The sequence below is a fragment of the Lepidochelys kempii genome, chromosome 22, assembly GCF_965140285.1.
Source record: "Lepidochelys kempii isolate rLepKem1 chromosome 22, rLepKem1.hap1, whole genome shotgun sequence".
NCBI classification, from domain to species: Eukaryota; Metazoa; Chordata; order Testudines; family Cheloniidae; genus Lepidochelys; species Lepidochelys kempii.
In genome coordinates this window covers 23,019,951-23,047,822 of record NC_136401.1, presented here as the reverse complement: position 1 = coordinate 23,047,822, position 27,872 = coordinate 23,019,951, and the positions used below count along the sequence as shown (strand labels likewise).

General features: G+C 45.3%; 1 protein-coding gene across 6 annotated transcripts; it reads left to right on the top strand.

The window, feature by feature from the left end:
- The first annotated feature begins 412 nt into the window (after window positions 1-412).
- On the top strand, window positions 413-27,485 carry HYOU1 (hypoxia up-regulated 1). Of its 6 annotated transcripts, none has more exons than XM_073320641.2 (25): window positions 413-507; window positions 2,466-2,557; window positions 3,609-3,702; window positions 5,561-5,639; window positions 5,997-6,151; window positions 7,526-7,602; window positions 8,694-8,875; window positions 9,591-9,706; window positions 11,797-11,980; window positions 12,498-12,632; window positions 13,926-14,008; window positions 14,109-14,241; window positions 14,628-14,815; window positions 15,690-15,828; window positions 15,957-16,017; window positions 17,972-18,054; window positions 18,673-18,861; window positions 19,973-20,169; window positions 21,329-21,416; window positions 21,995-22,117; window positions 22,525-22,658; window positions 23,224-23,308; window positions 23,783-24,035; window positions 25,097-25,180; window positions 26,405-27,485. In XM_073320641.2, exons 1-25 carry the CDS (start codon window positions 458-460, stop codon window positions 26,461-26,463), a joined length of 3,063 nt encoding a protein of 1,020 aa, XP_073176742.1. In that variant the 5' UTR covers window positions 413-457; the 3' UTR covers window positions 26,464-27,485. The 6 variants fall into 6 exon arrangements, with proteins under 6 accessions (XP_073176742.1, XP_073176744.1, XP_073176743.2 ...); XM_073320643.1 differs by having other exon boundaries at window positions 438-507; window positions 2,470-2,557; XM_073320642.2 differs by lacking the exon at window positions 413-507 and adding an exon at window positions 531-974.
- The last annotated feature ends 387 nt before the right edge of the window (window positions 27,486-27,872 follow it).

Sequence of the window (27,872 nt, the reverse complement as noted above, 5' to 3'; positions counted from 1 at the left end):
TGAAAACCTAAGTGTTTTCAGTGAGAGGATGCATAGAGTTTTCTTTGCCTGCTTTTGCCTCATTAGCCCCACTGGGCATACACACAAGGATCTTTACGGTCTGCGTTGACATATTAAAGCAGGGAGCGTGCGTGCATACAGGAGTCTTCACAGGGTGTATGCATGAAGCTTCCATACATCTCTCCACCTTAGGGGCATGCAGTGGCTCCTCACTCACCACCTGCCTCCGGTGCATTCCTCCAGGGTTGCCTTAGGAGGGGAGGGCCACCCCTGGCCCACGTGCGCCAATGGAGTTGGAGCGTTCCACGTGCCTCCTTCCGGCTCTTCTGAACGTGGCCCAATCGGGCTCGTCGGCTACCCGGATTGGCTCGCTGCGCCCGGCTCCGTTTGTCGCTCCAATGAGCTCGCGCCGCGTCCGGGCCACAGGTTGCGCGAGACGCCGGGGCCGCTACCGCTGATGGAGCAAGCGGCGGAGGAGCTCGCGCAGCGTGTGCGGCTCAGTCGGAGGTGAGGCGGGGTGGGCGCGGAGCCGCCGGCTGTGGGGCTCGGGAAGAAAGCTAGCCTGGGGCTCTCTGTGACCCGAGGGTGGGGATGCGGCCTCCCCCCGCAAGCTGCACGGAGACATAAAGAGCCCCAGGCTCCGAGGGGGCTTCCGAGCCCTGCTGCAGGCCGTTCTGTCGGGGGGAGCTGCGTGTTGCGGGCGCGGCGGCTCGGTAGTGCGCCCTCCGCCCCGGGAATGCGGGGAGCAGCGTCCTCCCCGTGAGAGACCTACAGAGGTCTGATCCGCGGTGCGAGGGAGGGAGCGGGGCTTTTTCACAGAGCCCATCGCCCACGGCCCCTCGTTCCCTTACCCCGCTGGGCACCGACTGAATGATTCATCTCTCCCCCCCCACCCCACCGTCTAAAAGTCTGTGCTGTCGCGTAAAGCCAGTGTGTGAAGGAGAGCGTCAAGGGTTGTTTTTCTGTGTTGCACGGTAAGCTGTGCGTTCATGTGCGCAGGGCCTAGTGGTTACTTGAGTTCTTGCTCTGTGGGCCGGGTGTGATTCTGTTGCTAGATGTGTGTGTCTCATCCATCCGCGTGGAAGATGGTGTGTCTACATAACCAAATTTATTTTCAAATTTCAGGTTGGGTTGGTGGCTGTGTAGTGACTTGAGCATTTGCCTTTACCCAGCCCAGAAGCTACTCTCGAGAAGGCCAACTTTAATAGAGAGAGGGGGCATTGGCCCCCTGTAATATTTTTGTACTAGCTGCAGGGCTGATGGGTGCAGGAATGCTTCTGTAAGCTACGAATGTGTGATTTCAGGGTTAGTACTGCTTTGCTGAAGCAGTGCTGTGTGTGAAGAAGTGAAGGCAAATAAATAAGTAGATAGTGTGTATACTAGTGCTTCAGGGCTATCTAGAAGAATTGACCTGTCTCTCCTGCCTTCAGGCTGGGATGATAAGTGTTGGGTGTCATTTCTTTAAGGTGGTGGCTGCTTTCTGTGGTGTGACAGGATTCATTGCCACACCTGCCCAGAAAATCTGCATTGGAGTTACTTAAAAGGTCTGGTGGGGAATATTAGTACATTTGTAGGTTCCTTTTGACAGATGCATGAGCACAAGATATAGTGGAGTGGGATTTTAAAGAGCAGTTGTCGCTACAGTGGATATTTGTTTCCAAGTTAGATGCAGTTCTCTCAACAACATTTCCAAAAATTCCAAAAGGCTGTGATTAACATGGATTTAAGTCCATTGTGATAGTGTCTCACAAAATCTCATGCAATATTTTTAGATTAACCTTTTTAAAAGCAGTAGGTCCTTTCTACTAAATTGAGGCACTTAAGAAAAGTGCAGTTAAATGTTTCTAATTTAAACATTCCACACAGGTATCCATGTCAGATGTTTTATATTGCCCTCTTTGAAATTTTTGGCGATGAAATAATTTCACTCATCTTCAGCCAAAGGGCCACTTAATCTGTTACTGAAATGAAAAAACTTTCTGACAGTGCCCAAAAACTGCATAGAAGTTTTACAGGAAGTGCAGACTATCATACCAATTTAAACTGCAATTTAAGGAAGGAGATGTTAAGATGGGTTTTGCTAACAAAGTATGTGCATGTTTTGGAGAAACCTACCTGGGCACTATGGTTGGCTACTCTTGCAAGCAAGAAAATTAATATTTTGTTAAACTATTGTAAAACCAAAACTTAATATTCCAGACAGTTTTTTAATTTAACTTTTTTCTAAGAATGAACTATATTTGTAAATTGGAGATAGATATGAACTATAATCCTGGATCCAAACTCTCTGAATTTGGGTTGTGGGTAAGGCCAGATAAGAACTTTATATCTCAGGTTTATCTTTACTGTAAATATTTAATATGTGGTTTTATTTATTAGTTGTTGGCATAAAGGAGAAAAGTCCCACCACAAGCTGAGAATTTTCCTGCCAGGTTGGGGAATTAATTTTTGCTGCTTATTTTCAGCAAGATATTAACAGTTTCAATGGCCAGGATGACACAAGTGCCCTTGTGGTCTCTGACCTTCCTCCTGCTGGCCTATCTTCCATCAGAAACAGGTATGTGCACACTTTTCAGATTTTTACAACCTGATCAGTGTTTGAGGGAAGTTTTAAAAAATCTGCACATTAGGGACTAGCTGGTTCTGGGAACTGCCAGTGGGATATGCCTCCAAGATCGTGACTTGACGTCCATCCTGAAAATTATAACTATCCAGCTGCTGTTTGGGGATTTTTGTGAAATGAGTTGGTAGGTTTCGGTCCTGTTCTCAGCGAACAAATGTTACATCGCAAAAAAGCAGTTAGTATTATTGGTCCCTCATTTGCAACTCAGCAGAGAAGTTAAGCATTGACTGGGTCAAGGAGACTGTATCAAGGATCCACTCCCTCCTCACCACTTGAGGAGGTCTCTGCTGGGTTGTGGGGAGGTACATCAGCAGCTGGTGCAGGGGGAGAGCTTGGGGATAGAGGATTTCTGTCTCCACAGCTCTCATTCTAATAACCTTTCACCAGCATGAAATTCACAATATTGTCTCAGGCTTCTAGTTTAAGAGAAAGAAGCATATAAAAATAAGCAATTGAACTGCAGTTTACTCAGAACTGGGGGATAAAATTAAATGGCAAACAAAATACAGAGGTGCAAGATCAAGAGATGAAGCTGACAGTCCTTGATGTAATTCTGACATGTTAGTCCTAACATTTACTGAAAATGTACGGCTTAGCACTGGTGAAGCCCAGGGAGGCATGGAACTGCCCATACCTCAGAATGTTTGCAGTGTTGTTCTAGCCATGTTGGTCCCAGGATATACGAGAGACAAGGTGGTGAGGTCATATTTTTTTTTATTGGACCAACTTCTGAAAAAGAGCTCTATGTAGCTCAAATTGTCTCTTTCTCCAACAGAAGTTGGTCTAATAAACTATATTACCTCACCCCCCTCTTGTCTTTTTCATACCTCAGAATGGTATTTCCTCACCTTCCTATGGATTCAATACTTAAGGATGACCCCACTCTTCTCCCTTTCCCAAGAGTTTGCCAAGAGAACTGGCTAACTGAGAGCAGTTTCTCATGGAAAAAGTACAGCTTCTCACATCTATTCCTTTTGCGTTGCAGACGCTCTGGCTGTCATGTCCGTGGACCTGGGCAGTGAGTCAATGAAGATAGCAATCGTAAAACCTGGGGTGCCCATGGAAATCGTTTTAAACAAGTAAACTATAATTCTTCTTCTTGGTCTGGCATGTTCCCATATCAGCAAGCCTGTGAGGAGATACAGCTTATGATGGAAACTCCTATCTCTGCACCTTCTGTAAAGGCCTTCTAGACTCATTTTATTTCAGGGCTTGAAACAGCCTTTCACTACAAGGAAACTTTTCCCAGGGAATGGAGGAGCCTATGCTGTCACTATTTGCAGGATATAATCATTGATTTAGAAGAAGTATCTAGCCCTTATGATTAAGAAAACCTTCCAATTGTGACCCACATTCAAAAGATGCAGTGTCATCTTCCTGCATCTACAGTGCCTTTACTGCTTCTCAGCTTTGCCAAACGGCCCAAAGTAATGCTAAAACTGGTTGGTTGTACTGTAACTATTCAGAAACTTGTGGGCAGTAGTGAAACAGAAAAGAATCACCTGTTTCTCTCTGCTGTTGTTGACACTGGAGCTGTTCACTCGCTTAGATGATGGGAAGGGGGGGAAAAAAGCAGAGACTGGGAGAGGGGTAGAATAGCAGAGAAACCTCCATCTTGTAGCAGTCAGCAGTCTGAAAAAGGAAGATGAGTGGATTCCCTTCCTGCTCCCCAAAGGTCAAGTGTCTGTTGGTGGGAAGAAGGAGCTCCTTCACTCCCATAGGCAGAAGGTGAGAGACTTAAGGAGTATCCGGCTTTGGAGAGGGTTCAGAGAAGAGCCAAGAGAATGACCAAAGGATTAGAAAATGTCTCATAGTGATAAACTCAAGGCGCTCAATCTATTTAGCGTAACAAAGAGAAGGTTCAGGGATGATTTCATTACAGTCTAGAAGTACCTACATTAGGAGCAAATATTTGATAATGGATTCTTTAATTTGGTAGAGAAAGGTTTACTCTAACAGGATCTAATGGCTAGAAGTTGAATCTTGACAAATTCAGATTGAAATAAGGCATATTTTAACAGTGATGGTAATTAACCATTGGAACAATTTACCAAGGGTCATGCTGGATTCTTTGTCACTACCAATTTTTAAATCTAATTGGCTATTTTTTTAAATAAGATCTGTTCTAGTTCAAACAGGAATTATCTGGGGGATGTTCTATGGCCTGTATTGTATAAAACTAGATCACAATAGTCCCTTCTGGCCTTGCAATCCACAACTCTGCTAGCCAAAGGCTGATGGGAAAGATGGCTTCCCCAATGAGGTTGCAGAGAATGCTTGCAAGAGAATTGCCTCTGAACCTCACTTGTTGGGGGTGAGTTAATCTTTTGTTTGTCTCAGGCTAGCATGTGTCAGGTAACTTTTCCAAGTTCTGACATTGCTATTCAATTACAGCCCTTCCTTGTCATGCAGTTGTCTCTTACCATCCTTCTGGAGTTAGGAGTAGAGTGTGGGGGGGAAGCTGGGTATGGTAATAGGTCATGAAGGTACTGAGAAATCAGAAGCACACTGAGGTTACTTTAGAGTGGCCTTCAGCTCTGAGCCATTTGTTAGAAATTCAGGGAAGTGCTGCCTCTGGCATTCTAACGCTTTAGTTACCGTCTTCCAAGCTTCCCAGCAGTATGGAAGCAGGGATAAATCATAGATGCCTTTCAAATAGACAGGTAGAGCTACTGTAGGTGACATTGCACTGAACTGTGCAGCATCTCATTCTTGGAGAATGATCAGTTAGCACAGCAGCCCTGGAAGAAGATGCTGCTATTGAAAAACTTCAGACTAATTAATGATGAGCTATCTCTAGCACGTAGCCTCTGTTCCTGGTGGCATCTGAGTATCCTTCCTGAGTTCCTCTGCATTAAACAGTCTCAGCCTCGTCAGTGGGGGTTGTTTGCAATGAATGTCTACCTGTCGTATTTTTAATCCTTTTTTCTTGCTTAGAGAGTCACATAGGAAAACGCCAGTGACTGTAGCTCTGAAAGAAAATGAGCGTCTCTTTGGCGATAGCGCGGTGGGAATGGTAAGACAACAAACCAACTCACATAAATTCCAGCTGCATGTGTTGTGTATATATATCTGTATACAAAACCCACATTCCATGTGTATTCTCTACACTAGTCCCTTGGAGATGGATTTCTGAGTGCCCAAGTTAAGAGATTTTACCCCCTCACCTTGTATTATTTGTCCTATGGGAACCCTAGTTACATGTGGTTTTGTCTCTGCTTTTTACCAGCCTGTAAATCTTGGCTCTCATAGCAAATATTCTTTCCCAAATATACGCACACCGTGTGAGGCTGGTTGGGAGGGGTTAAGTGAAAGTTCCCTGAGAGTCAGGACTGAGTTTTATAATTTCGGGTGACTTGCTTTCTTTCTGCAGTCCATAAAGAACCCGAAGATAGCACTCAGATATTTTCAGGACCTGCTGGGTAAACACATAGATAACCCCCAAGTGACACTGTACCGTTGGCGCTTCCCACAACACGAGCTGGTAAAGGATGAGAGGAGACAGACGGTTATCTTCAAACTGTCCCAGTGAGTGACCGACTCCAACTGCCTTCTGAGACTTTCGCTGCTGTGCTGTTGCTTATGAAACTTGCAGGGAAATGTCTCCTCTAGCATGTTGGCAGCTGACTCTCACCACTAGAGAGAGAGGCGAAATGCTGGTTTTAGCTTTCTCTGTAGCATGGCCAAGCAAGGAAAGCTTGTGCTATGTATCATTCTAGGAGAGCTGCTCCAGACAGCTACAGATGGAGGTATAAAATCTCTCTGGGAAGGAGTGGCCATTTTAAAGGCCCAGTTATTGGATTTGGAACCTGTCAGTTCAAATTCTGCCCAGGTCAGTAGTGAAAACAGTGAAGTGAGCTTGGGAGGAGAGAGGTGTCATTACAGTTCCCAGTCAGCAGGGACTGACATCCCAAATACTGCTGCAATTGGCCATTTGCCAGTCTCAGAACAGAGACCGTTAAGATTATGGTCGCTGATGCCCCAAAGGCATCAGTCCAGCTCCAAGTAAAGCACTTCGGTAGAGGATAGCGTGGGGAAAGGAGGGAAGCTTTCCCTGCCACTGCCTGCGCTGTGCTTATTCTCTGGATAAATTAAGCACTTTGGATTCCAGGACTGTCAGCCCAGGAGGAGGGAGATGGATGGCAGATTCTCTGCATCTGAAAGGCCTTTTTCTGGTCCCCTGACCATTCGTGCATCTCTGCAGAGTTTCTCTGAATGACATCCCCCAATTTTTGGGGCAGGGATGTTGTCCAGGGTTCTCTGCACAGTGTCCTGCTTAGATCCCTTGTTTTGACCCTGTGACTTGTAACCCATCCCTGTTTGTTTGTTCCTTCTTTCTTTTCTTTTCTCTCTCTCTTCACCCCCCATCTCATCTGTGATCTGTTGATTTCTGGGTTTTATGGCACCACCTCACCACCTGAGAGTATGCGCCTCTACTTCCTTTGGTGAGCAGAGCTCACCAATCCCAATGGGTTGAATTATAACCTTCTGAAATAATAATGTTCCCACTTCATATTTATGGACGCAGGTGGTGTCTGTTTCTCACGTGGTCCCTGCTGGACTTTACATTGATGGCTTATTTTTACCATTTGGTGTGTTTAAAAGTGGAGCTTTGGGCCACATTGTCCTTGTTGAGGAGAGGGGAATACTCTCCTCTCCAAGAGCCTTGTTGCCAGTTCTATCACCTTTTTTACTCTCTGGGGGGAAAAGCTTTTCCATATTTTTTCCCTGGATCCGATAATTCCTCAGGCTTATGTGATTTTTTGGGCTGTCATGTTGGTGCTTCATCCCGTACTGCCCAGTGTTTTGTGAGAATTGCTAGAGAAGCTTTGGCTTTACAGTTGAATATAACTTTTGGTACCTGTCTGATGGAGGGTTTTATATTCTTGCCTTGTGTTGCAGTGAAATGCAGTATTCTCCAGAAGAGATACTGGGCATGGTCCTGAACTATTCACGTGGTCTGGCTGAGGAATTTGCAGGTTGGGATAATTGTTGCTTTTTTACAGTATTCATACATTGTTCAGTTTATTTTGTTTAATTTCAGAGGATGTGGAATTTACAGGGAAACTGGAGGGGACTGGGTTTGAAGGTCTCAAATGGGATGTCTTGGGGAATCAGAAACAGGATGTTGAATCATTTAACCTTTGAAGTCATAACTTTAAATCAAGCTTAAGCTGCTAATTATCCACAGTTTCTAGCTGATGGCTGTTTGGTGATGTCTTAGCCCAGTTCCTTGTGGACAAGTACCCATGTGTTTATATATTTTAAAAAAGGTGCAAAAATCTGGTGGTTTTTTTTTTAACTAGCCCTCATATTGGCATCCTCTAAAGATAATAAATATAGAGACTGAAGACTTCTTTCATCTCTAGAGCTGGTTAGGGCTTGAGGCATGGTGATAGGAATTTGGCGGGAGAGCTGCAAACTTGCCGTGCTGCCATCCACCTTATACCTGCTCTGTTGATAGATGGTTCCTTTCACCAGTGCTAATTTTTTTTTTTTTTAAACATATGAGTTTACCTTGGGGAATATTAATTAATAAAAGCAACTAAACCATGGACTTCTCACCGCTGTATTGTTAATCAGAAATGCCAGCAGCAATGGAAACTGCAGAAGAATTGGCTGGATCTGTTCTTACTGCTGTATTACAGGACTGTAGTTAACATACTTACAATTCAGGCAGTTGTACTAAAGGGAGTTCAAACAAGATTTTACCCCAGAGAGAATTCAGTCATCTACAGGCTGGGGTTTTGGGATCCTGGAAGACTAGACTAATTGCTGAAGTCTGAATAGATTGAACATGTTCCTTTCGCAGAAGATACTGGGAGTATGACCATCTCACAAGATGCTGTGAAGCCTGGTGGATTTGAGGTGGAAACATTGAAACAAATTCAACTCCATTGATGACTTCTTTCAGTTTCACCTGGGCTGAAATGGACCTATAGTCTCTCTCTGCGGCGTTGACTTTGCTGTCACAATCTCCATAGTTACTTGCATGTTGATAGCTGTATTATGGAGGAGTTTTTGCACTTGCCTCTCCCATGGAAAACCTCTTCTCTTCCATGCTTTGCAGAACAACCTGTAAAGGATGCAGTGATCACCGTCCCTGTATACTTCAATCAGGCGGAGAGGAGGGCAGTCCTGCATGCAGCTCAGATGGCAGATCTGAAGGTCCTGCAGCTGATAAATGACAACACTGCTGTGGCTCTGAACTATGGGGTCTTCAGGAGGAAGGACATCAATGCCACAGCACAGGTATATGCAGCTGGTGCTGAGGTGGGGGTGCTACTGAATTCCATTTGAGTGAGGGGAAATTTAAAAGTGATGAACTGTAAGGATGTGCTCATGCTGGTTGAGTGCTTGTCTTGGTTGCTTGCTTTTACAGACCTGTCTAAGTATAGACTAAGTACAGAGCATGTGTATAAAGTAGCAAGTACATTCCTAACTGTTGCGCTTTCTGATAAGATATGGAAAGCAAAGAGGCAGTTTGTAGGGCAGAGAGTGGGGAACTGGGAGTTGGGACTCCTGGGTTCTAGTCAGCTTCACCACACTCTCTTGACTTGTTTTCCCACCACCTCCCACCCCCTTGTAAAATGGGGCAATGATACTGACCTACCTCACTGGGGACTGGGAGGTTGTTTGTAAAATACTTGGGAGTTCCTCAGATTGAAGGAACTCCTGGTGAGAAAAGCATTCATTCTGTTTTCTGCTTTATAAAATAGAAGTGTGGGAGAAATAAGGACGCACTCGGTAGGTCCGTTATTACAGGCTTCCAGTCCTCATGGCTATTGCTGCAAGTCTAATGTTGAGTAACTGCTTTGCTGTCTCTCAGTGGACTGGAGCAAATTTACTGAATGATCAGTGCCTGTCCCATTCCAAGCTGTGTGATCTCCAAGATCTTCTCTCCTTCCCATTCAGGGACAAAATACCCCGGAACCTTACTTCGCCTTCTCTGGTTTCTTCTTTACAGAATATCATGTTTTATGACATGGGAGCAGGAAGCACCGTATGTACGATAGTGACTTATCAGACAGTGAAAACCAAGGACTCAGGGACCCAGCCTCAGCTGCAGATTCGGGGGGTCGGGTAAGAATTTCTCTTGGGTCCCATACTTAAAAGAAAATATTTACTTTGCTGGCTCTTCTAAACACAGAATGGGCTGCATTTCGAAACTAGTTTCAAACATGAGTGTTCAGACAAAAGCTGGAGTCGGGCAGGGTGCCTTGGGTGGGAGGATTCAGTCAAAAAGTAACTTGGGTGACTTCACTTCATGCAAAGGATAGTTGGAATGTGGACATGTTGCCAAACTTTTATGTGTATCTGATAGCGACCCTTGTGTGTATAGAGTACCGAACACTTTCTATTATAAAAGGTTCTTGTGACTCTTTTTTTGAGAATTATTTTTGACAGGTCTTTGAAATTTGACATGGACAAAAGCCTGGGGGTAGAGCTGTGCCTCTCCTTTATTCCATGAAATTCTGTTCAGGTTTTAGCTGAGTTAATAATTTTAAAAAATAAATAATTTCCCTTCTTTTGCTTCTGTTCCTCGGGGCCTACGCTGCTAACAAAGCAGCAGCAGCAGCACATGCTGTAATGTAAGAACACCTGGATGCTGCCAGGGCATCTGTAGCTGCGGGGGGAAGCGGGATAGCTGGGCTGAGCTGGGCTTTCCCCGATCCAGAATGTGTCCCATCATTCACTCTGGGAGTGCCACGTGGAGCAGGAGAGACCACCTCCTGGGTTTTTGATTGGGAGGGGATAAAGCTAGCTAGGCTCCCTACAACCACCTACTAGACTCATAGGGTATAAGCATCCCATCCCCCTTCTGGGAAAACAACTTTCTCCTGCTGTCAGATAATGTAGTTAGTACAGTAGCTCAAGTGGCAACAGTCTGTGCTGTAGTGCTGAAGGTATATGATTGCTATGATATGGTGGTCACACTTATACACAAGTCTCTCTCTCTTTTTTTTTTTTACCAAAAAAAAAATAAAAACCCCTTACAAATTATATTTTTTTAAAAAAACTGCATTAAAATATATTTAGTATTAAAATAAAGCACTCAAAGGTTAGGAAATGCCATATGTATAGTTGCCCATGCAATCTTAATTCAGTCTCTTTGTCCAACCCATGTACAGTACCGAATGAGGCAGGGGTTCTAGGGCTGTAGGGATAGACAGTATGTGTAATTAAAGACGGTCTCATAATGTGTATGCACAAGATTCCACAGGCAACTAAGTCTGGCGTTTGCTAGCTGGATTTACAGTTGTAAACCTAAATAACACTTTTAGCATAGTTTACTTGTATGTGAGATAGTAGAAGTTGGCTCATTGGGCTGAGGAAGTTTGACATCCTTTTGGGGAGGAGATAATACAAGGCTTGGTAGGAGCGGAAGGATGACCATGCTATGGAGGTTGAGGGTGTCTAGCGGCTGAACATAAAAGACCACAGTGTCTTCCCGCCCATAATGTTTAAAGAACTAGTTGTAAGGAAATAACTTCGGGATCTGAGTTAGACAGAGCCTGACTTTTCAGGAGCTCATCACCTCAGGCACTTTTAGTGTGTCTGTTATGAAGCCCCTCTGCTCGAAGGCTGTTGGGGTGGTGAATTCATCTCGTTCAAATGGTGCATTTGTTCCTCTGAGCAGACACGATATCCATTCATAGTCACTCCTAGCTGAGTGTGTTGCAGTACTATTGCCTTGTGCTCAGTTTTCCATGGCTGATTGAAACCGGCTGAAAACAAGGTCTTAAATGTGTAGGGTTTAAAACTTATTGGGGGATAGACACCTTTAGAATTCCATGTGATGATGTAAAGAGAAATATCAGGAACAACTAGCCTCATACAGCTGTGAGGGCTCGAGTTTTTTGATCAGTGACATTAAAAGCCAAACTTTTATGTTTAAAGCCATGTTGTTGTTTATAAAGCAAAGCCATGCACTGGAACTTCGTGTGGAGAGAATTGTGTAGCATTCAGGATTGCATGCAATCCCTCTTTGCAGCATATTGTTCTTGTTATAAATGGTTTGCAGTTGAGAGAATTCTTGCATGCTCTTGTAAAATCCAGGCCAGCTCTGGAACTCTCTTCTGGGTGGGGAAGGTACTTGTAACTCCAAGTTCCATTACTGACTTAATCCATCCAGGCTAAGTGTCTGCTTCTGGTTCCTATTCTCTGCTCAGATTCGACCGCACCCTAGGGGGATTGGAGATGGAGCACCGGCTCCGGGATTACCTGGTGAAACTCTTCAACAAGCAGCAGCCTTCAAAAGATGTTCGGCAGAATCTCCGGGCCATGGCTAAGCTGCTAAAGGAGGCCAACCGCCTGAAAACTATCCTGAGTGCTAATGTTGACCATGTGGCCCAGGTATGTCCCTGTGCTGCAGGAAATCCCCCTCCCTCAGGAACCGGGATGACTTGGGTTAAGAGTGAGCCTGGGAGAGCTCTGTCTCTCTGCTTTATGTAATCTTTACACTACAATGTTCTCTCCCTCCACCCTTGCCCAGGAGACTCCAATGCTGGTGGCTTTTCTAAACTGATTTCACTTAACAAGCAGCAAAATCCAGGTTCTCACCAGTTTAAGTCCATCATGTTACTAGTTTTGAGAAATGTTTAGACCTTTGCAGGAGATTAGAAGAAGTCTGTCCCTAAATGGCTACCAGGAGCATGAGATTTAGACAGCTGTTACATCCAAGGCACCATGTCTTGTGTCCCTCCAGCACCGGGAGAGGGATGGGGATATAAAAGGATAGGCTGCATTCTTAAGGTGCAGTGGAGTGTCTGGAACACATAAGCTAACCCAGTAGGAGTCGGAAAAATGTTAGCTTGGAGAATGCTGTGTGATGTGAAGCTGATGGCTTTTTCCTCTCTGACTTCCTGGACAGATTGAGGGACTATTGGATGACGTGGACTTCAAGGCCAAGGTCTCCAGGCAAGAGTTTGAGAACTTGTGCTCCGACTTATTCCAGCGGGTTCCAGGGCCTGTGCTACAGGCACTGAGCAGCGCAGAGATGAACCTGGTAGGTCCAGGGATACTTTGATAAATGTGGGGTCCTCTGATGCTGAGCTGCTGTTGCATCACAACCTTTGCTGTTTGAGAGGGGTCTGGTTTGGGAAGGTAACTCACCCTGCTGAGAAGTGCAGGCTTCTGTCTTCCTGAGGGCAGAGGTGGCAGTGCAGAAGTTACCACATTGCCATGTGTAATGGGGGTTTACCCCCATCACCAGCAAGGCAAGGGAAAAGACCCCCCCCCCGTTAGTCATGCTCCGTACTGTGGGGGAGGGGGAGAGCGTTTAACTAATTACCCCCTGGACAGAGGAGGCAGAGCTAAGCTTTATAAGTAGCTTGAAGGAACTCAGTTTGGGGGACATGGAGAGGAGACAGGTCTCTCTGAAGGAGAGGAGTCCTGAGCTAGGGCCTACAAGATTCAAGAAATTGAAGTCAGGTGAAATATATTTTGTTTAAAGCTGAACCCCAGAAGGGGATTGGACTGTTGAATGACATGGACAGAGGGCTGCGTCACAGAAGACTCTCTGAAGGAGTCCAGGGAAGAGACAGGTTGGGCATGGTCCACAAGGCTGAGAAATTTGAGGGGGTTGAGGGCATGCACTTACACCATGTCACAGGTTTCCGTGATTGCCATGTGGACTGGTTGCCTATGAGCTAGGGATTCAGATCAGGGTTTTACTGACTATTAAAAAGCCCTTAATTTTGAGGACTTCAGAATCTGTCTCCCCCACATCTCTTGAAGGCATCTGAGGTTGGCTTAACTTTCACCATAGATCAGGAATCTCATCTCTGGATGTCTCTCCAGAGGGCACATGCCTGACTGGTTATGGCCAGATGTGACCATCTTCAGAGAGACATTTCATTTCATTTGTTTGATGCTTAGCTTCTAAGGTGGCAGGTGCCTTAGCCTCTTTGCTTCAGCACTTTTCATGGCTGTGGTTTCTATCTCCTCTTCTCTGGACCACTGTTTCAATAACTGGCTCCTCTGGTATGGAGCCTGATCTGGGTTTGATTTTTGTTAAATAAAGTGTGGCGTCCCAGATGCTGGAGACAGCTGCTCTGTAAATCACTCATGTCTGTTGGGCCTGATCTTGAAGTACTCACTCAGGCACAACTACTTTGGGAATTTACTGAAATAAGGACTTAAGATTTTTGGACCCCAGTCTTGTGTTGGAGAGCAGGGTTGGTAGTGGACTCCTTGCAGAGCACTAAACAGTGGATGGTGGGGGGATACTGAAGCAGTGAACTTGGCTTTTCCAAAAATACATTCTCAAGGCAGAACCTGATTGTCTGTGAACTCCTAGGATGAAATTGACCAGGTGATTCTAGTGGGAGGTGCCACCCGAGTCCCCAAAGTGCAGGAGATTTTGCTGAAAGCTGTGGGCAAGTAAGTAAATGAGGCCTCTCTGCCACGTGCCTTTTCTCAACAACCTTGTGTTTGTACTAGTGATAGAGAAGCTTGCATATCCCTCCCCCTTGCTTTGCAGAGATGAACTGGGGAAGAACATCAATGCAGACGAGGCTGCTGCTATGGGTGCAGTCTACCAGGCGGCTGCTCTGAGCAAAGCCTTTAAGGTCAAGCCCTTCATTGTTCGGGATGCAGCTATCTTCCCCATCCAGGTGAGCTTCCCCTGTTGTCTCTTTTCGGGGAGGAGGGTATAGTGTGGGGTGGCATTGGGAGAAGTGATTATAAATAAACAATGGGACCTTGAGGCACTGGAATGGCATTAGGGAAACCTACAGGTTTTAGTGCTGGAGGGGAAATGGTGCTCAGTCTGGAATCGTATGTGGAGCCACTGGAAGGAATGATGCTAAAGTATTCACCCTGGGTGCATTGGGCAAGTCTCTCACTTCTTTATCTGGTAGCATGGGGTAATGCTTACAGTCCCCATAAGGTGGGTAAAGATTGTCTACCAAGTGCTTTGGAATCCAGTGATCAAAGATGCAAGGTAGGGCAAAATCTTCCTGTTAGTGTCTGATTGTCTGCCTTTGCTCACATGATGCAGGTGGAGTTCACCCGCGAAGTTGAGGAGGAGGATAAATCCAAGAGCTTGAAGCACAACAAGCGAATTTTGTTCCAGCGCATGGCACCATATCCACAGCGCAAGGTCATCACCTTCAACCGCTACACAGATGACTTTGAATTCTATGTCAACTACGGAGACTTGGCTTTCCTGAGCCAGGATGACCTGCGGTGAGTGGTGATAGGCATTTGCACAGACTTGCCTCCAGGCTGATAGGTGCTTCGCTGGAGAAGTTTGCATGCAGATGGATGGCCAAAGATGCACAATTTCAGAATCTTTGCTGCAATCCTTATATAATTGAGAAAGCCAAGTAGTTATCTAACATCGCAGTAGTGAGAAGTTTCCTCTCCGCTCTAACTGGTCCCTAGCTGGCATTTTCACTAGAAGGGCCAAGGGTTAAAGGACCTGTTGCTACTGCGGTAGTACTGTGGAGACTCAACTCCCCTCTCATTCTAGAGCTAGTACTTCCAGGTCAGGCCTATTGGGGGAGGGCAGTATGGGGAAAGCTCACACTTCCACTGCCTCAGGGCTGCTTGTTCTGTGGACGGATGATTCTAGTCCCCAAGACAGTTCTGACACCTTTTGCCAGCACTAACTTCTCTTTTGTATGTGTGCAGACTCCCTCTCTGGCTATCCCAGCTCTGGTTCTTGGGCTCACTTGTTGAGTCTGTGACCTTCCCATCAGAAACAACTGATTACCATAGGGCATTGGTGTGAAGAAGTACCCTGCTTTCTGTTGCCTGTTCAGACACTTTGCCAGTGAGTGGCATTGGAACGGTTGCAATATGGCAGATGGGGTGGGGGGGTCCCAATTTGTGTGTGTAACTGACGCTAAGTGTGTGAACCAATATGAATGACACCAGAAATGGCAGCCTGTTCAGTGTCTGGAATTTGGCTGAAGCTCCAAAGTGGGGCAGAGCTGGGAGTATATTGGGGACAATGCTGAAGTAAAGTTGGGGAAGAGGGATGGCTGCCCACTTTGCAGTTTAGGCTTCTTTGGTTGGTGTCTGTTCATTCTCTCAATCTTGCCTTGGTTCCCCCCAGAGCCTTTGGGTCCTTGAATCTCACCATTGTGAGGCTGAGAGGAGTCGGGGATAGTTTCAGGAAGCACTCAGATTATGAGTCCAAAGGCATCAAAGCTCACTTCAATATGGATGAGAGTGGAGTGCTTAGCCTTGACCGGGTAAGTGCCAGCCAGCTAGTGCCATCTATGTTCTCCTCCCTTCCTTGTGCAGTCTCCCTATCCTATCTCTACAGGTGCTGCTAAGAGACCTTTTTTTAAATATATTCTCTCATTGTGTCTACTTCCAGGTGGAGTCTGTATTTGAAACTGTAGTGGAGGACAAACCAGAGGAGGAGTCAACATTAACAAGTAAATACACTGTACTGTTCACGTTTTGTATTCAGACCAGCTGTTGCTTTGAAATCATCATAACTCCGACAGTTAACTGCACCACATTTCCCTGAAAGAGACAGGTCTGGCATCTGGGGACAAGTGACCAATTAAGTGAAGTACTCTGACGCTCCCCACAGGTACCCAGGGTTGTGAGGCACTTCACAATTACTTGCCCTTAGTGTGAAGCAGTCTTATCTATGCATGTTGTAACTCAGCTTCCTGAAACCAACAGCCTCTGGCAACACAAGCACTATAGGCACCACCCGCCCCCCCCCCCCCCCCAAGTCCTCAGAGCATTTCCTGTGGTGCCCAGCCGTTAACCATTGGCTGCTCACAGAAATTATCTGGTTTGCTATCTCTAAGGGAACAAAATAAACACAGCCCGAGTGTTACAACTTGGGATCAGGTGCTTCGTAACACCATAGCACAGAGATATATTTATAATGAAAACAATCATAAGTTGTTGAAAACTGAGATTGAAGAAGTAGCAAGAATAATAATGGAAACAGAAATGTTTCCATGTAAAACAAAAAGTATAACACGCTTGGTAGAACCTAAACTTAACTTACTTACTTAATTAAGTTCCTCATCCCTCAACGTCTCTAGCCAACCTGGCTGACATTCCTCTATAATGAATGCAAAAAGCATTGTTTTTGCTTCCTCGCTGAGGGATAATGGGATCCTTTTCCTTATATCACACCAAAAATCCATTGTTTGTCCCCTGAGTCAGGATTACCCCGGGGCTTACTCCCTGGTGTGCTGACTTCATATCTCATGTTGATTTCATATGCAAATAGACCTTCTGTTGTGTTGGCTCACAGTGTTTAATGTACATGTGAACTGAGGCAGACAGGTGAATAGACTCCTTTTTGTCTGTCAAAAACCTGTCTGTCAAACTTACTTTGATTCAGACTTAAAATGTGTATTTTCAAGCCTATATGCGCATAACTCCTTACATAGCTACAGTGCATATGTTTTGCAATTTTATATAACTGACCAGTGAGATCCTGGTTTTCATTTAAGATCTTACATGACGTTCTTTATAGATAAATACTACAAAAGTAGTATGCTAGGTGTGTAGTGAGGTTGACAGGCCTGATGGGATTTGTTAAAGAACAGTGAATTCTTTTGGCACTGAGGAATCCTTAGGGTCGCAAGTACCTGCCTATTATGTTAGCAGATCCAAAATAACTTAATGGCCCTGAGCATGTGCTTCTAGGTGAGGGGGCAAGTCTCCCTGAAAGCGTCATGCACGCTCCTAAGGTGCCCATCAGTACAACATCTGGGTATGCACCACATGCATGAGTAATACAAGGAGCTGCATTTTCACCTTCCTCAGTGAAGGGGTGTATTTAGAAGGAAACAAATCCCTTTACTTTTGTCTTGAGGGCAGCAGTGGAAGTCTTGCACATCTGGTGCTTCGCACTCTCCCTCCTCGTTGGTTGGGCCGTGATGCCACTGACTGGAAGCTTTCCATTGTCCTGCTTTGAGGGCAAGTGCAGAGACTTATAGCTGGTGTGTAGGAAGGAGGGATGAGAGTGCATATGGGTGGAGGTTTCCTAGGGAAGTGAACAGTGGAAAACTCTATCACCGTTTGGAGAGGCAGATTCCAGGTTATGCTTTTGCAGAGATGAGGGCCCAGTAGTTTGTATACAGGAGGATGTGCAGGGAGGGAAAGAGCTAGCAATGGTAGTGCAAGAGTTTTTACAGCAAATATTGTCAGGATCCCAGGCTGCCCATGGATTACTGTTGGACCTTGGAGAGGCACTTATACAGAATTCATGATTTTAAAGTCAAGAAAATTGAGTTACCAAACCCCTGACTGATGCATGTCACTCCCTCCTGCTGTTGCTGTTCTTCCTCCTCCTCTCACACTGTCCTCCAGACTGCTTCAAAGACTGACATTTTGAGTTATTTTTTTCTCCTGCAGAACTTGGAAACACAATCTCTAGCCTGTTTGGAGGAGGAGGTCCTACACTGGAAACGGGAGAGAACCTGACAGAGACTGTTCAGGTGAGGTGCTGGCTTTGATGGGAAGATGGGACTCCGACTGGATGCAGTCCTGGCTGCAAAATAGAGGAGGCAGTAATTAAACACAAACAAAATCAGGGTGACCAGCAGGACACCAAGATTAAAAACTACACATTGTAGAAGTTTGTACATGTCTCAAAGTCTAATGCTGCGTTAAAAATAAACATACAGGCCTTCTGGTGGCAGTCCCTTGGGCAAATGCTGCCAAGGCTGCTTCCCTGATGAAGTCTCTTTCTCTGTCATTCCGGTCTCCTTTCTGGATCCTCTCTGGGTAGTGCTGTGTAGGCTACACTCTCCTGCATCTCATCGTTATAGGCTCTTGGCAGGTTCTCCTGCTACACAGAACACTTGGCCCTGGCTGCTCCTGTGTTGCCAATAGGAGTCTGTTTTCTTTCCCAGGAATAGAAAAGGGTTGTGGTTCCAAGGTGATATGGTGACTTCCTTAAAGTCATCACTGGCCTGCCCACTCCCTGTTCTTCTCTTGTAGCCTTTGTGCCATGTTGAATGCCAAGCTTCCGGTATGAGCCTGCCCTGTCTGTGTGACACATCTGCATGGGATTTCCATTAAAAAACTGTGGCACTTTCCTCCCTGCTGCCCAGGAGGAAGAGGAGAGCCAGGCAGAAACAGGAAAAGAACAGGGGGAGAAACCAGACCAGAAGGAGGGAGAAGGGACAGTGAGCGAGGAGCAAGGGGAAGAGAAGCAGCAGCCATCTTCAATGCAGGATAAAGCAGAAGCTGTCCCTCCAGAAGCAGAGAGACAGGAGGAAGGAGAAAAAACAGCATCTCAGGTGAGCAGCTGACTCTGCAAAGGGAGACTGCCTAAAATGGTGACATTATGTGCTGTTGTACCTCAGGACTGGGATCTAACTGGAAATAATAGGGGAGGGTGTGAGAGATTCTACCCCATGTGTGCAGGCTGAGCACCACAGCTTTGTTCCTGCTCACTATCTCTGAAAATAAACCCTTAACCGACAAGCCACTGAAATAAATCCTTGCTCCTTAGGGGCAGAAGTGGGGAGTGACCTTCACTCAGGGTCTGAAGCTGAGTGTTGGGAGACCCCTTGCCAAAGTTCACTTGAGTTGTTGGAGTTTTCCCTGCAGAGAACCCTTTCCCTTGACATTTGCCTCATCCTCAGAAGGATGTGTTCAGTATTGCTTCCCGTTGCCCTTCGGATTTATACCAATCCACTCTCTCCTTCCAAGGCCACTTTACATTTGATCCTTATCTTGCTGTGTTGTACCTACAGTGCCATTCTGAGCTGGTAAGTGCAAAGCTGTTGTGTGTGAAAGTCTATGAGAGGCAGTCATGCACTGTTCTGAATAAAAATATGGCCTGCTGTTTGCAGCTCGGGACTGGGAGCTGAGACTTCTGGGTCTAGTCTGAAATCCCCATGTAATCTTGGGCATTTGGTTCATTTTTGTTCCTTGGCTTCCCTGTCTGGGAAGCACTAAGGCCCTGCCTTAACAGTGAAAAAAGGTACGTTGAAGGGTTTTTTTTTGTTTGTTTTTTGGTTTTTTTTTAATTCCTTAACTACTTGGAAGTAAAATCCTAGAAAAGACAGGACAGTTTGTAATTCTCACACAAGCAAGCAGGTAGAGTTAAAGACAAAGGAGAAGCCTTGTCTCCTCTAGGATTTTAGCACTATTTAACTAACTTGAGTTAAGAATATACCTTTTTCACAGTGGAAACAAGGCCTCTCGGCCTGTGAAGCATTAAGGCACTGCAGATGTGCAAATCTATTTTTATAGATGTAGAACACTAGCCTATTTACTTAACCCTGGGAGCTCAAATCTCCCTTATCGTGTTCTTGTGTGCCACTCTTCAAAATATTTGTTGCAAGTGAAATGGTACTGCAAATTGGTCTTTTTATTTATCCTGGAGTTCCTTCTCTGACACAGGATCCCAAAGAAAAGGAAGAATCCGGGAAAGAGGAAGAAATGTCCAAAAGTCCTGGTGACAGCACAGCCACCAAAGTGGAAGAGAAAAAACCCAAAGCTTCCAAGAAGCAGAAACTTGTGGACGAGATCAGTGTGGAGTTAGGTGTCAGTGATGTGCTTGACCTGCTGGAGGAGGAGTTGAAGAGCTCAGTGAAGAAGTAAGTTTGAGAAGAGCATGCTGAAGTGAAGGGAGTAGGCTATGGGAGCAGACTGGGCTGAGGCACAGGGACCAGAGTGAGCAACAGATTCTAAGGTGCATGTCTTATTGAGTTCAGGTCATGCTCAGATGACACTACCTTCTCCCACTCCCAGAATGAATCTGACTGTAGTAAACATTGCAAGACTTTGCTCACCCCCACTGCCTCTATTGACCCTTCTCTTGTCACCATCCTTCTTTCAGCAGCCCCTTCAAACAAACTAGGGGTAAATGTCCCAAAAGGTGGCAAGGCCAGAAACTCTGAATGGCAAAGGGAGGAACTGGGATGAATGTGCACAAGAAAAGGGTCAGTTCTGAGACTAGAAAATGACAAGAGCTGGAAGCGGAGGCAGCGCTGGCTCTGTGTGTATGTGGACAGAAGGTTAGATCTGCAGTGAGTGGCTGGGAATCCCAGATGGTCTCTCTATGCCCAGTGAGGTTGGAGGGAAGCTCAGCCTGACGAGTTAACATTGCTGTAGCCAATCATTTTAATCTTTTCCATCTTCGACTCTGGTCCTGTGAGCTCCCTATGGAGTGGCACCCTAACTGCGTGAGACATTACTTAAAGATCTGTCCCTGTTGCATTTGTAACCATGCTAGTGATGACAGTGTTTACATGGTCCCCTCTCCTCCACAGTATGGACAGGGGTTCTTCCCCCACCCCCTTTGGTGATCATAGTAGCCAAGCCATGCTATCAGTGCCCAATGAGTCTAACACAGCTCTTGGGTAGGAGGAGAATGAACAGTGTTCAGAGCGGTACTATAACTGTTATCGTCTCTCTTGTCATAGTGCAGATGGACTTTTAGGGGAGGCCTTTGGTTTAAAGGGGGTTAGGGAGAAAGTTTTAGCCAGTCAGTACTCGAGGAGAAACATCCTGAGCACTGTGAATCTGAACGCTGAAACTGGGAGAGAACTCCTGACTTCCCACCTTTTGGATTTGACCCTAAGACATCTAAGTGTATCCTGTAACTGGCGTGGCCTGGGTGCTGATGGGTTAGTTAATGGTGTCTGAGTGACAGGTACTGCTGCCTACACAGATCCCTGTCTGCAAAGAGAACATCACCCGCTCTTACAGGTGCTGATGATATTTTTACTTATTTCTGGCCTCCTTGCACTTTAGACTTCAGGATCTGACAGTCAGAGACTTAGAGAAGCAGGAGAGGGAAAAGTCAGCCAATAGCCTGGAGGCATTCATCTTTGAGACCAAGGTAAGAGCGGTGAAAAGGGTTGAAAGCTCCTGAAAAGCAGGAGGGAGATGTTGTATACTGGCAGGGCTGAGCTGGCTGCCGAGGGTTGTATCTGTTTCAAGCTGGGGAGCGGTTGCTTTGAGGAGTTCATCTGTTGTCATTTTGAGTGTTCCCTGTCCCACATGGCATAGGGAGGCTTCTTCAAGACAAGTGGGACCAGATTAGGGTTTAGGCAGCATACCAAGTCAAATCTCTACCTGCATAAAAGCTTTGTATATGCTATCCCCTCCTCTGCATGTCTCAGCATCCCCATGCTCTAGCTGGGAAGAAACACCAATTGGTGAGGGCAAGAGGAAAGCTCTTATCCTACATGTGAGGACTTGTGCAGCTTTCCTGTCCCACTCTCAGCTGATTGAAGGAGTAAGAGGACAAATCTGGGGGTTGAACTTCCACTCAGTAGCATGGAGGAGCCCAGGAGTCGTGCAGTTGGTTGCAGTTGCATTCTGTCGGGGGAGGGGGGAATTTGAGACAGATTCCTTTGCTGTTTGTGCCTTCTCATTAATCAGCAGATAAGCTGAAGTGACCTTTACTCCTCTCAGGACAAGCTTTACCAGGAGGAATATCAGTTTGTCTCAACAGAGGAGCAGAGAGAGGAAATCTCAAGAAAGCTGAGCGAAGCCTCCAACTGGATGGAGGAGGAGGGCTATAGAGCCACGACCAAGGTACTACTGCATGGAAATAGGGTGTCAGTTTGCACTGAATTGCCAATAGGTGGCAAATTGACCTAGGCTTCCTTGGTTGCTTTGATTCACTTTGGCCCTTTTGAATGCTCTGGCACTTGGAAACCCTCTTGTTAAGTTGCCCAGGACTGAATTGCACAAGAACTAGCTCTTCCCATCTGTTGCTCAACCTCTTGGAGCACATAAAGCAGTTAACTTCCCATTCTGTATACACTGTGTCTAGTGCCGCAACTCCTGTTCGCACACGAGATTTGTGCATCTGATGGGGACAGCAGGCAAAACTCCTGCAGCTCAAGCTTCTGGGATTCACAATATTTCTGGAATTAAAAGTTTGGAGCAGTTTTAGATATCTGATCAATTCAATCCTGTCTGTTTTCTCCCACTTTCAGGAACTGAAAGAGAAGCTCTCGGAGCTGAAGAAACTCTGCAGGAGCCTTTTCTTCCGTGTGGAAGAAAGAAGGAAATGGCCAGACCGCCTGAATGCCCTCGAAAATCTGCTCAATCACTCCAGCATCTTCCTCAAGTAAGAGTGAGACCCTGAGGAGAAGATTTGAAGTTGTGGGTGGTGGAAAAGTGTTGCATGTGTTTGACCCACTAATTAAAATGGAATCTGGTCTGCTAGCTGCTAGCATGTGAAGCTAGTATGTGGCGGCTCCTAGAGCATTTTAGGGAATGTGTTAATAGAAACACTCAAAGCCCATAAATTACTCTTCAGAACAAAGAGTATGACATCCCATGTATACTGCAAAGCGCACCCATTTTCAGGAGGGTCAGGACTGCTCCCCCACCCCGCCCACACACACACAACCCTGGGCTTCCTCCTTCCTCGCAAACCCACTCGTGGGCCAATCCCATGGTAAATCACTAAATGTGATTGAGGGTTTTATATTCCATTCCCAATCACCTGAAATACCCTGGTCTTCTAGCATTCACTTTCCTTGGACAGAAGTTACATGTATGTGTGAAAAGCAGTAAGGTCCAAAAACATGAGTCAGTTTGTGCAATGACTTATAGAAATTTCAAATGCCACTGATGCAGATGTTAACCCTGAACAACAATTGGAGCAAAAATAAATTTTTATCTTTCAGGGGAGCACGAATGCTTCCAGAGGCCGATCAGATATTCACAGAGGTGGAACTGAGTACCCTAGAGAAAGCAATCAATGAAACTGTGGTAAGTGAAGGGGCTGCGGAGCCAATTCAGGATGTGGTGTTGGATAATGTGATCAATGCCACAGCTAATGCGTTTACTTTCACTTAGGGATAGGGAGCAGAGGATGTACATCCTCTCCACGCATTAGGAAAACCTTTCTCTATTTTAATACTCCCTACTACCAAACTCGATTGCATATTGCTTTGGGAAGACATAGCAACTGGAGATACAGATGGTTCATGTGCAATATGGGAGGGCTAGTGCCTTCCCAGTAATTAGGATTTGTATGGTTTTAAGAGCAGCCACTGGCACTCTTGTTCTCTGGTCTTGTGGAGCTAAGGCTGGAGGATGTGGGCATGGAAGCCTTGTTGACCACAGGCAATTGGAATGCCCAGGTGCTGTGTCTGGGATTGTGTATTTAAAAACAGTAACTCATGTAACCAAAAAATAGCAGCATATTCATGGGGAGAGATTGACCCTGGGATTTCCTTGCAGATTTGGAAAAATGAGACACTGGCAGAACAGAATAAACTTCCTCCCACTGAGAAGCCCACCCTGCTGTCCAAGGACATAGAGCTGAAGATAGCAGCCCTGGACAGGGAGGTGCAGTATCTACTGAACAAGGCTAAGTTTGCAAAACCCAGACCCAAGAAGGAAAAGAACACCACAAAAACTGATTCAGGCAAGAATGCCACAGCTCCCCCTGACAGCGAGAAGGTTATCCCTCCCAAGGAGGAGAAAGGAGAAGGTAAGGCACACTCAGCACAGGCAGGTGCTCCTATGAGCATCTGATACTATTGAACCACCAGGTGTAATGTTCTCTCAAAGCTGTCTGCACTGAGCAAAAGGAGATTGTAATGACAGAAATCTTTGATAAAAGTGGAAAAGCTGCTGATCCTCCTAATCAGGAATTACTGGACACAAAGCTTGGTGAAATATAGCATGCTCCAAGTGCTACTTCTGTCTTCTTTCATTGACATTTGTTTGAGAAGGTGTCCAGGTTTTCTAAAGTTCATGGGACGGAAAGCATCTGCCGTTGTGGCTTATGTAGAGACTGGAGAGGAGACCACCCTCAGCACCAGTTTAGTCTCTGCTACCCACTGTGAGGCACAGCCTTCTAAGAGATGACACCTTGCTCTGCATACCTGCTGATTGTCTCTGCTTCCTGAGTGATAGCCAGCTGATTTCAGAGATTTCCTAGGTCACATCATTAGGGACACTAGGATTTACAGCTCTCCTAGCTCTCAAGATAGATGAGTTCTTGAGTGCCCGGTCCCTTTATAAAGATCAAACCACTCTCTGTGGACAAAGCTCCCCTATGGTAGCCCTGGTTCCTTTAGCAGGATATCTTAGTCAGGCCCCAGCCCGTGGGATGGCCTTCCTGCACAACTCCCAGGCCTCAGCCTGGGGCTCATCTTCTTCCAGTGGCCGTTGGCAAGCTCAGCACCAATACCACTCCCCTCCCCACACTATTCTGACTGCTCCAGAGTTGCCCCTGGTTGCTCTTGATCCCTGCTGCACTCTTCCATTATTGCTTGCTGCCTGATGCTTCCTCTGCTTGCTGGGGTACTTATGTTTTCTCAAAGTGCTTCTATTGACCATCCCTTTGGCTTTCCCAGGATCAATGATGAGAAATCAGTAATCTTCTAGTGATGGGCTGCAATTGGTTCACTTACAATCCACATTGGCAATTTTTTTTCCTGTCCAGTGTCATCTCTACATTTGATCTTGTATACCAGAGCTAGGGGAGGTGTTGGACTTGACATACTTGTATGACCACTTGTTGCACATCTCTCCCCCATAATACAGATAAACCTGAAGATGTCAGTCCAGTCAGGGAACCTCCCATAGTCGAGGAAGCAACACTAGGTGATCAGTCTGGACCAGACACAGGTAGGGATTAATTTGTGTAAGAAAATGGAACTCAGTGACTGTGGATGTCTGTAGCCCACTGTTTGCAAATCTCTTAATTTCTGTTGCCCTGCAAATGAACCACAGGGTGAGAAGGAGCCTCTGGCTGCTGAGAAGGTGTCAGTGTTTCAAACTTTACAACTGAGAGGGCCAGCTACAGAAAAATGTGTGGGATGGAATGGTAGCTGTGGCCCCAATAACACTAATGCCAGAACTGAGGAAGGGGAACTGGTTGTAACCCTGTTCACTTGCAGTATAGACCCACCAAAGGGGTCACTAACTGATTTAAAACCCCGAACTCTCATCTTAGGGCTATTATGAAGACATGGTTACATCTGCTTTAGTACTCTTGGCGTGTTCCAGCCACTCTTGGAAATGGGACATTTGCTTGATTTGATGTCACAATGATGTTCCTGTGCAGTGAGGCTGAAGGACGCTATTGTACCTAACTAGGGGACTATTATAGCTGTAGTGGGTCCCTGGAAAGATCAAAACCAAACTTCTACAGCCTAACCAATTGAAATGTTCTCTTGACAGCTTTTACATTCTAGTGGAAAGTTATAGGGGACTTTTAAAGCAATCGTTCCCTGCAGCATTTGGAAGTCAAACACTGCAGTCCTGTGCTAGTGTGCGAGAACCTGCAAGTGACGATAAACAAGGAAACTAATATGTTTCATTATCCAAACTGAATTAAATGTATACTTTAAGCAAATAGTATAGAGCGTAAAAAGTAAATTAAACTCTTAGTAATTGTTTAGCTCGAATAATCAAGGGTTTGTCAGTAACATGGGCAAGAAATGTATTTTCCAAAAGCAACTTTTAACCTGACAGTGTGACTCTAAATAATATCCATGTGGCAAGATATTTGGCCGTGCTGGTTTATCCCCCTCTCCTTAAGAAGGTCTCCTTTTTAACCCCCACAGCATGGGTGAATCTCTACCTCACCTTGGTATGTCTGCAACTGGCTATTTTTGTTCCTGTCCTCACCAGGGCCACCACCTATCAGATAGAATTTCTGGGCTACTCAAGGGCCTGATTCTGCAAACACTTCCACAACTCTCCAATCCCCTGTTGTCTGAGAAGTGTGTTGAAGTAGTTGAATATTTGTATTATAGTAGCATGCAAAAACCACATTGTACAGCATGCCTATCACTTTATAATCGTATTTATAATTTCACTTTATTTTTGTTTCTGTTTATTACATAGAACCTGAGAGTGAGAAGCCAGATGCTAGAGAAGAGAGCAGGACGAACGATGAGTTATAACATCCCTTGAAATTTCTTCTAGCATCACATCTATTTATTTAACAGGTTTTTTTTATAATGGACCCATTTAGTTTCATGTTAAATGGAACATGACAAACAGGCTGACAACAAAATGCAATAGAGATGTACATTTTTTTTTTTTTCCTCCTGGGAATTTCACTGTTAATTTTAGTGAGTTATTTTTGTCTTTTCATGTGTTTAAAGATGCCATGTGCTCACTGAAGACTCTGAGTTCCAGTACAGTCCAATTGAAGTCACCAGAAGTGACTTTTTTGTAGATTGAAAGAGTACCCAAAAAAAAGGCCCATAAGATTTAGGAAGTAATTTGGCACGAACACTCTGGAGCCGTGCCTCATCTAGTGAGGATGAAGGTGTTACAGTATCCCAGAAACATGTCACGGAGTTGTTTGCGAGAGGTACTGAATTAAGGAAACAGGATGCTGTGGCCAACAGGAAATATATTCTCATTTTGATGCATGGGGAAGTGAAATGGAATTTGGTGGGGAGGGATGCTCCATGCCTTAGGGTGAGGATTTCTGTTCATTTTTCATTAGACTAGGGCTGCTAAAGCCATCTATTTGCCCTTAGTTCTGTCAGGCAGAATTTAACATCAGGGAATAGGGACCTAAACTTTGGTTCAAAGTTTAAATATAAAATAAAAGGACCATAAATTGGTATTTGGGACACGAAAGAGATGCAAGGAGAGTATTTGATGGTGAATCTCTGACTGCAACCAGAACAGCACATGGGAATAGGTTTTAGATGAGGAGGCACAGAATGATGAAAACTGGAAAATATATTCTTGGTAACCTCCTCCCCCAGTGTCTTGTGAAATCAGACTGGCTTTGTTGTGAAACCTTATCCTCAGTGATGGTCTCATATCTTTTTTTGAAAACATTCATGCTGCTAAAACACACCAGTGAGATCCTGACCTACTTCATATGCAAACCTTTGTGAATGTGCATCTGACATTGGTTTCCATGGGCCTATTCAACCAAAATAAAAAATACTCTTCCTGACAATCTCTTTAAAATGCTTTTGTCTGTTTTGGAAGGTGGCTTTGGGAATTCCTTAAACTTTCTCTGACTTTTTTACATTACAGTTCAGAGCTCTAGTCCCTCCCAGCAGCTATATGTTTTTGAAAATCACTGTGCTATCAGTGAATCGTCAGGGCGCCTTTCTCAGTAATGCTGCCTTTCCAAGCCCAAACAGAACTTCCATTAACCATGCAGATTTATGGATTCTTAGTGTAGCTTTTCATCTTTTATGGTGCAATCTTGCACTCAGGAGCAGATAAGCCGAGGAAACACATTGTCTCAAGGGTTTTGCACCCCACTACTGATATTGCAAATCAGCTTGAACAGGCTTCCTCCTGAGTCTTGTCTTACGCATCTAGACAGCAGGAAGTA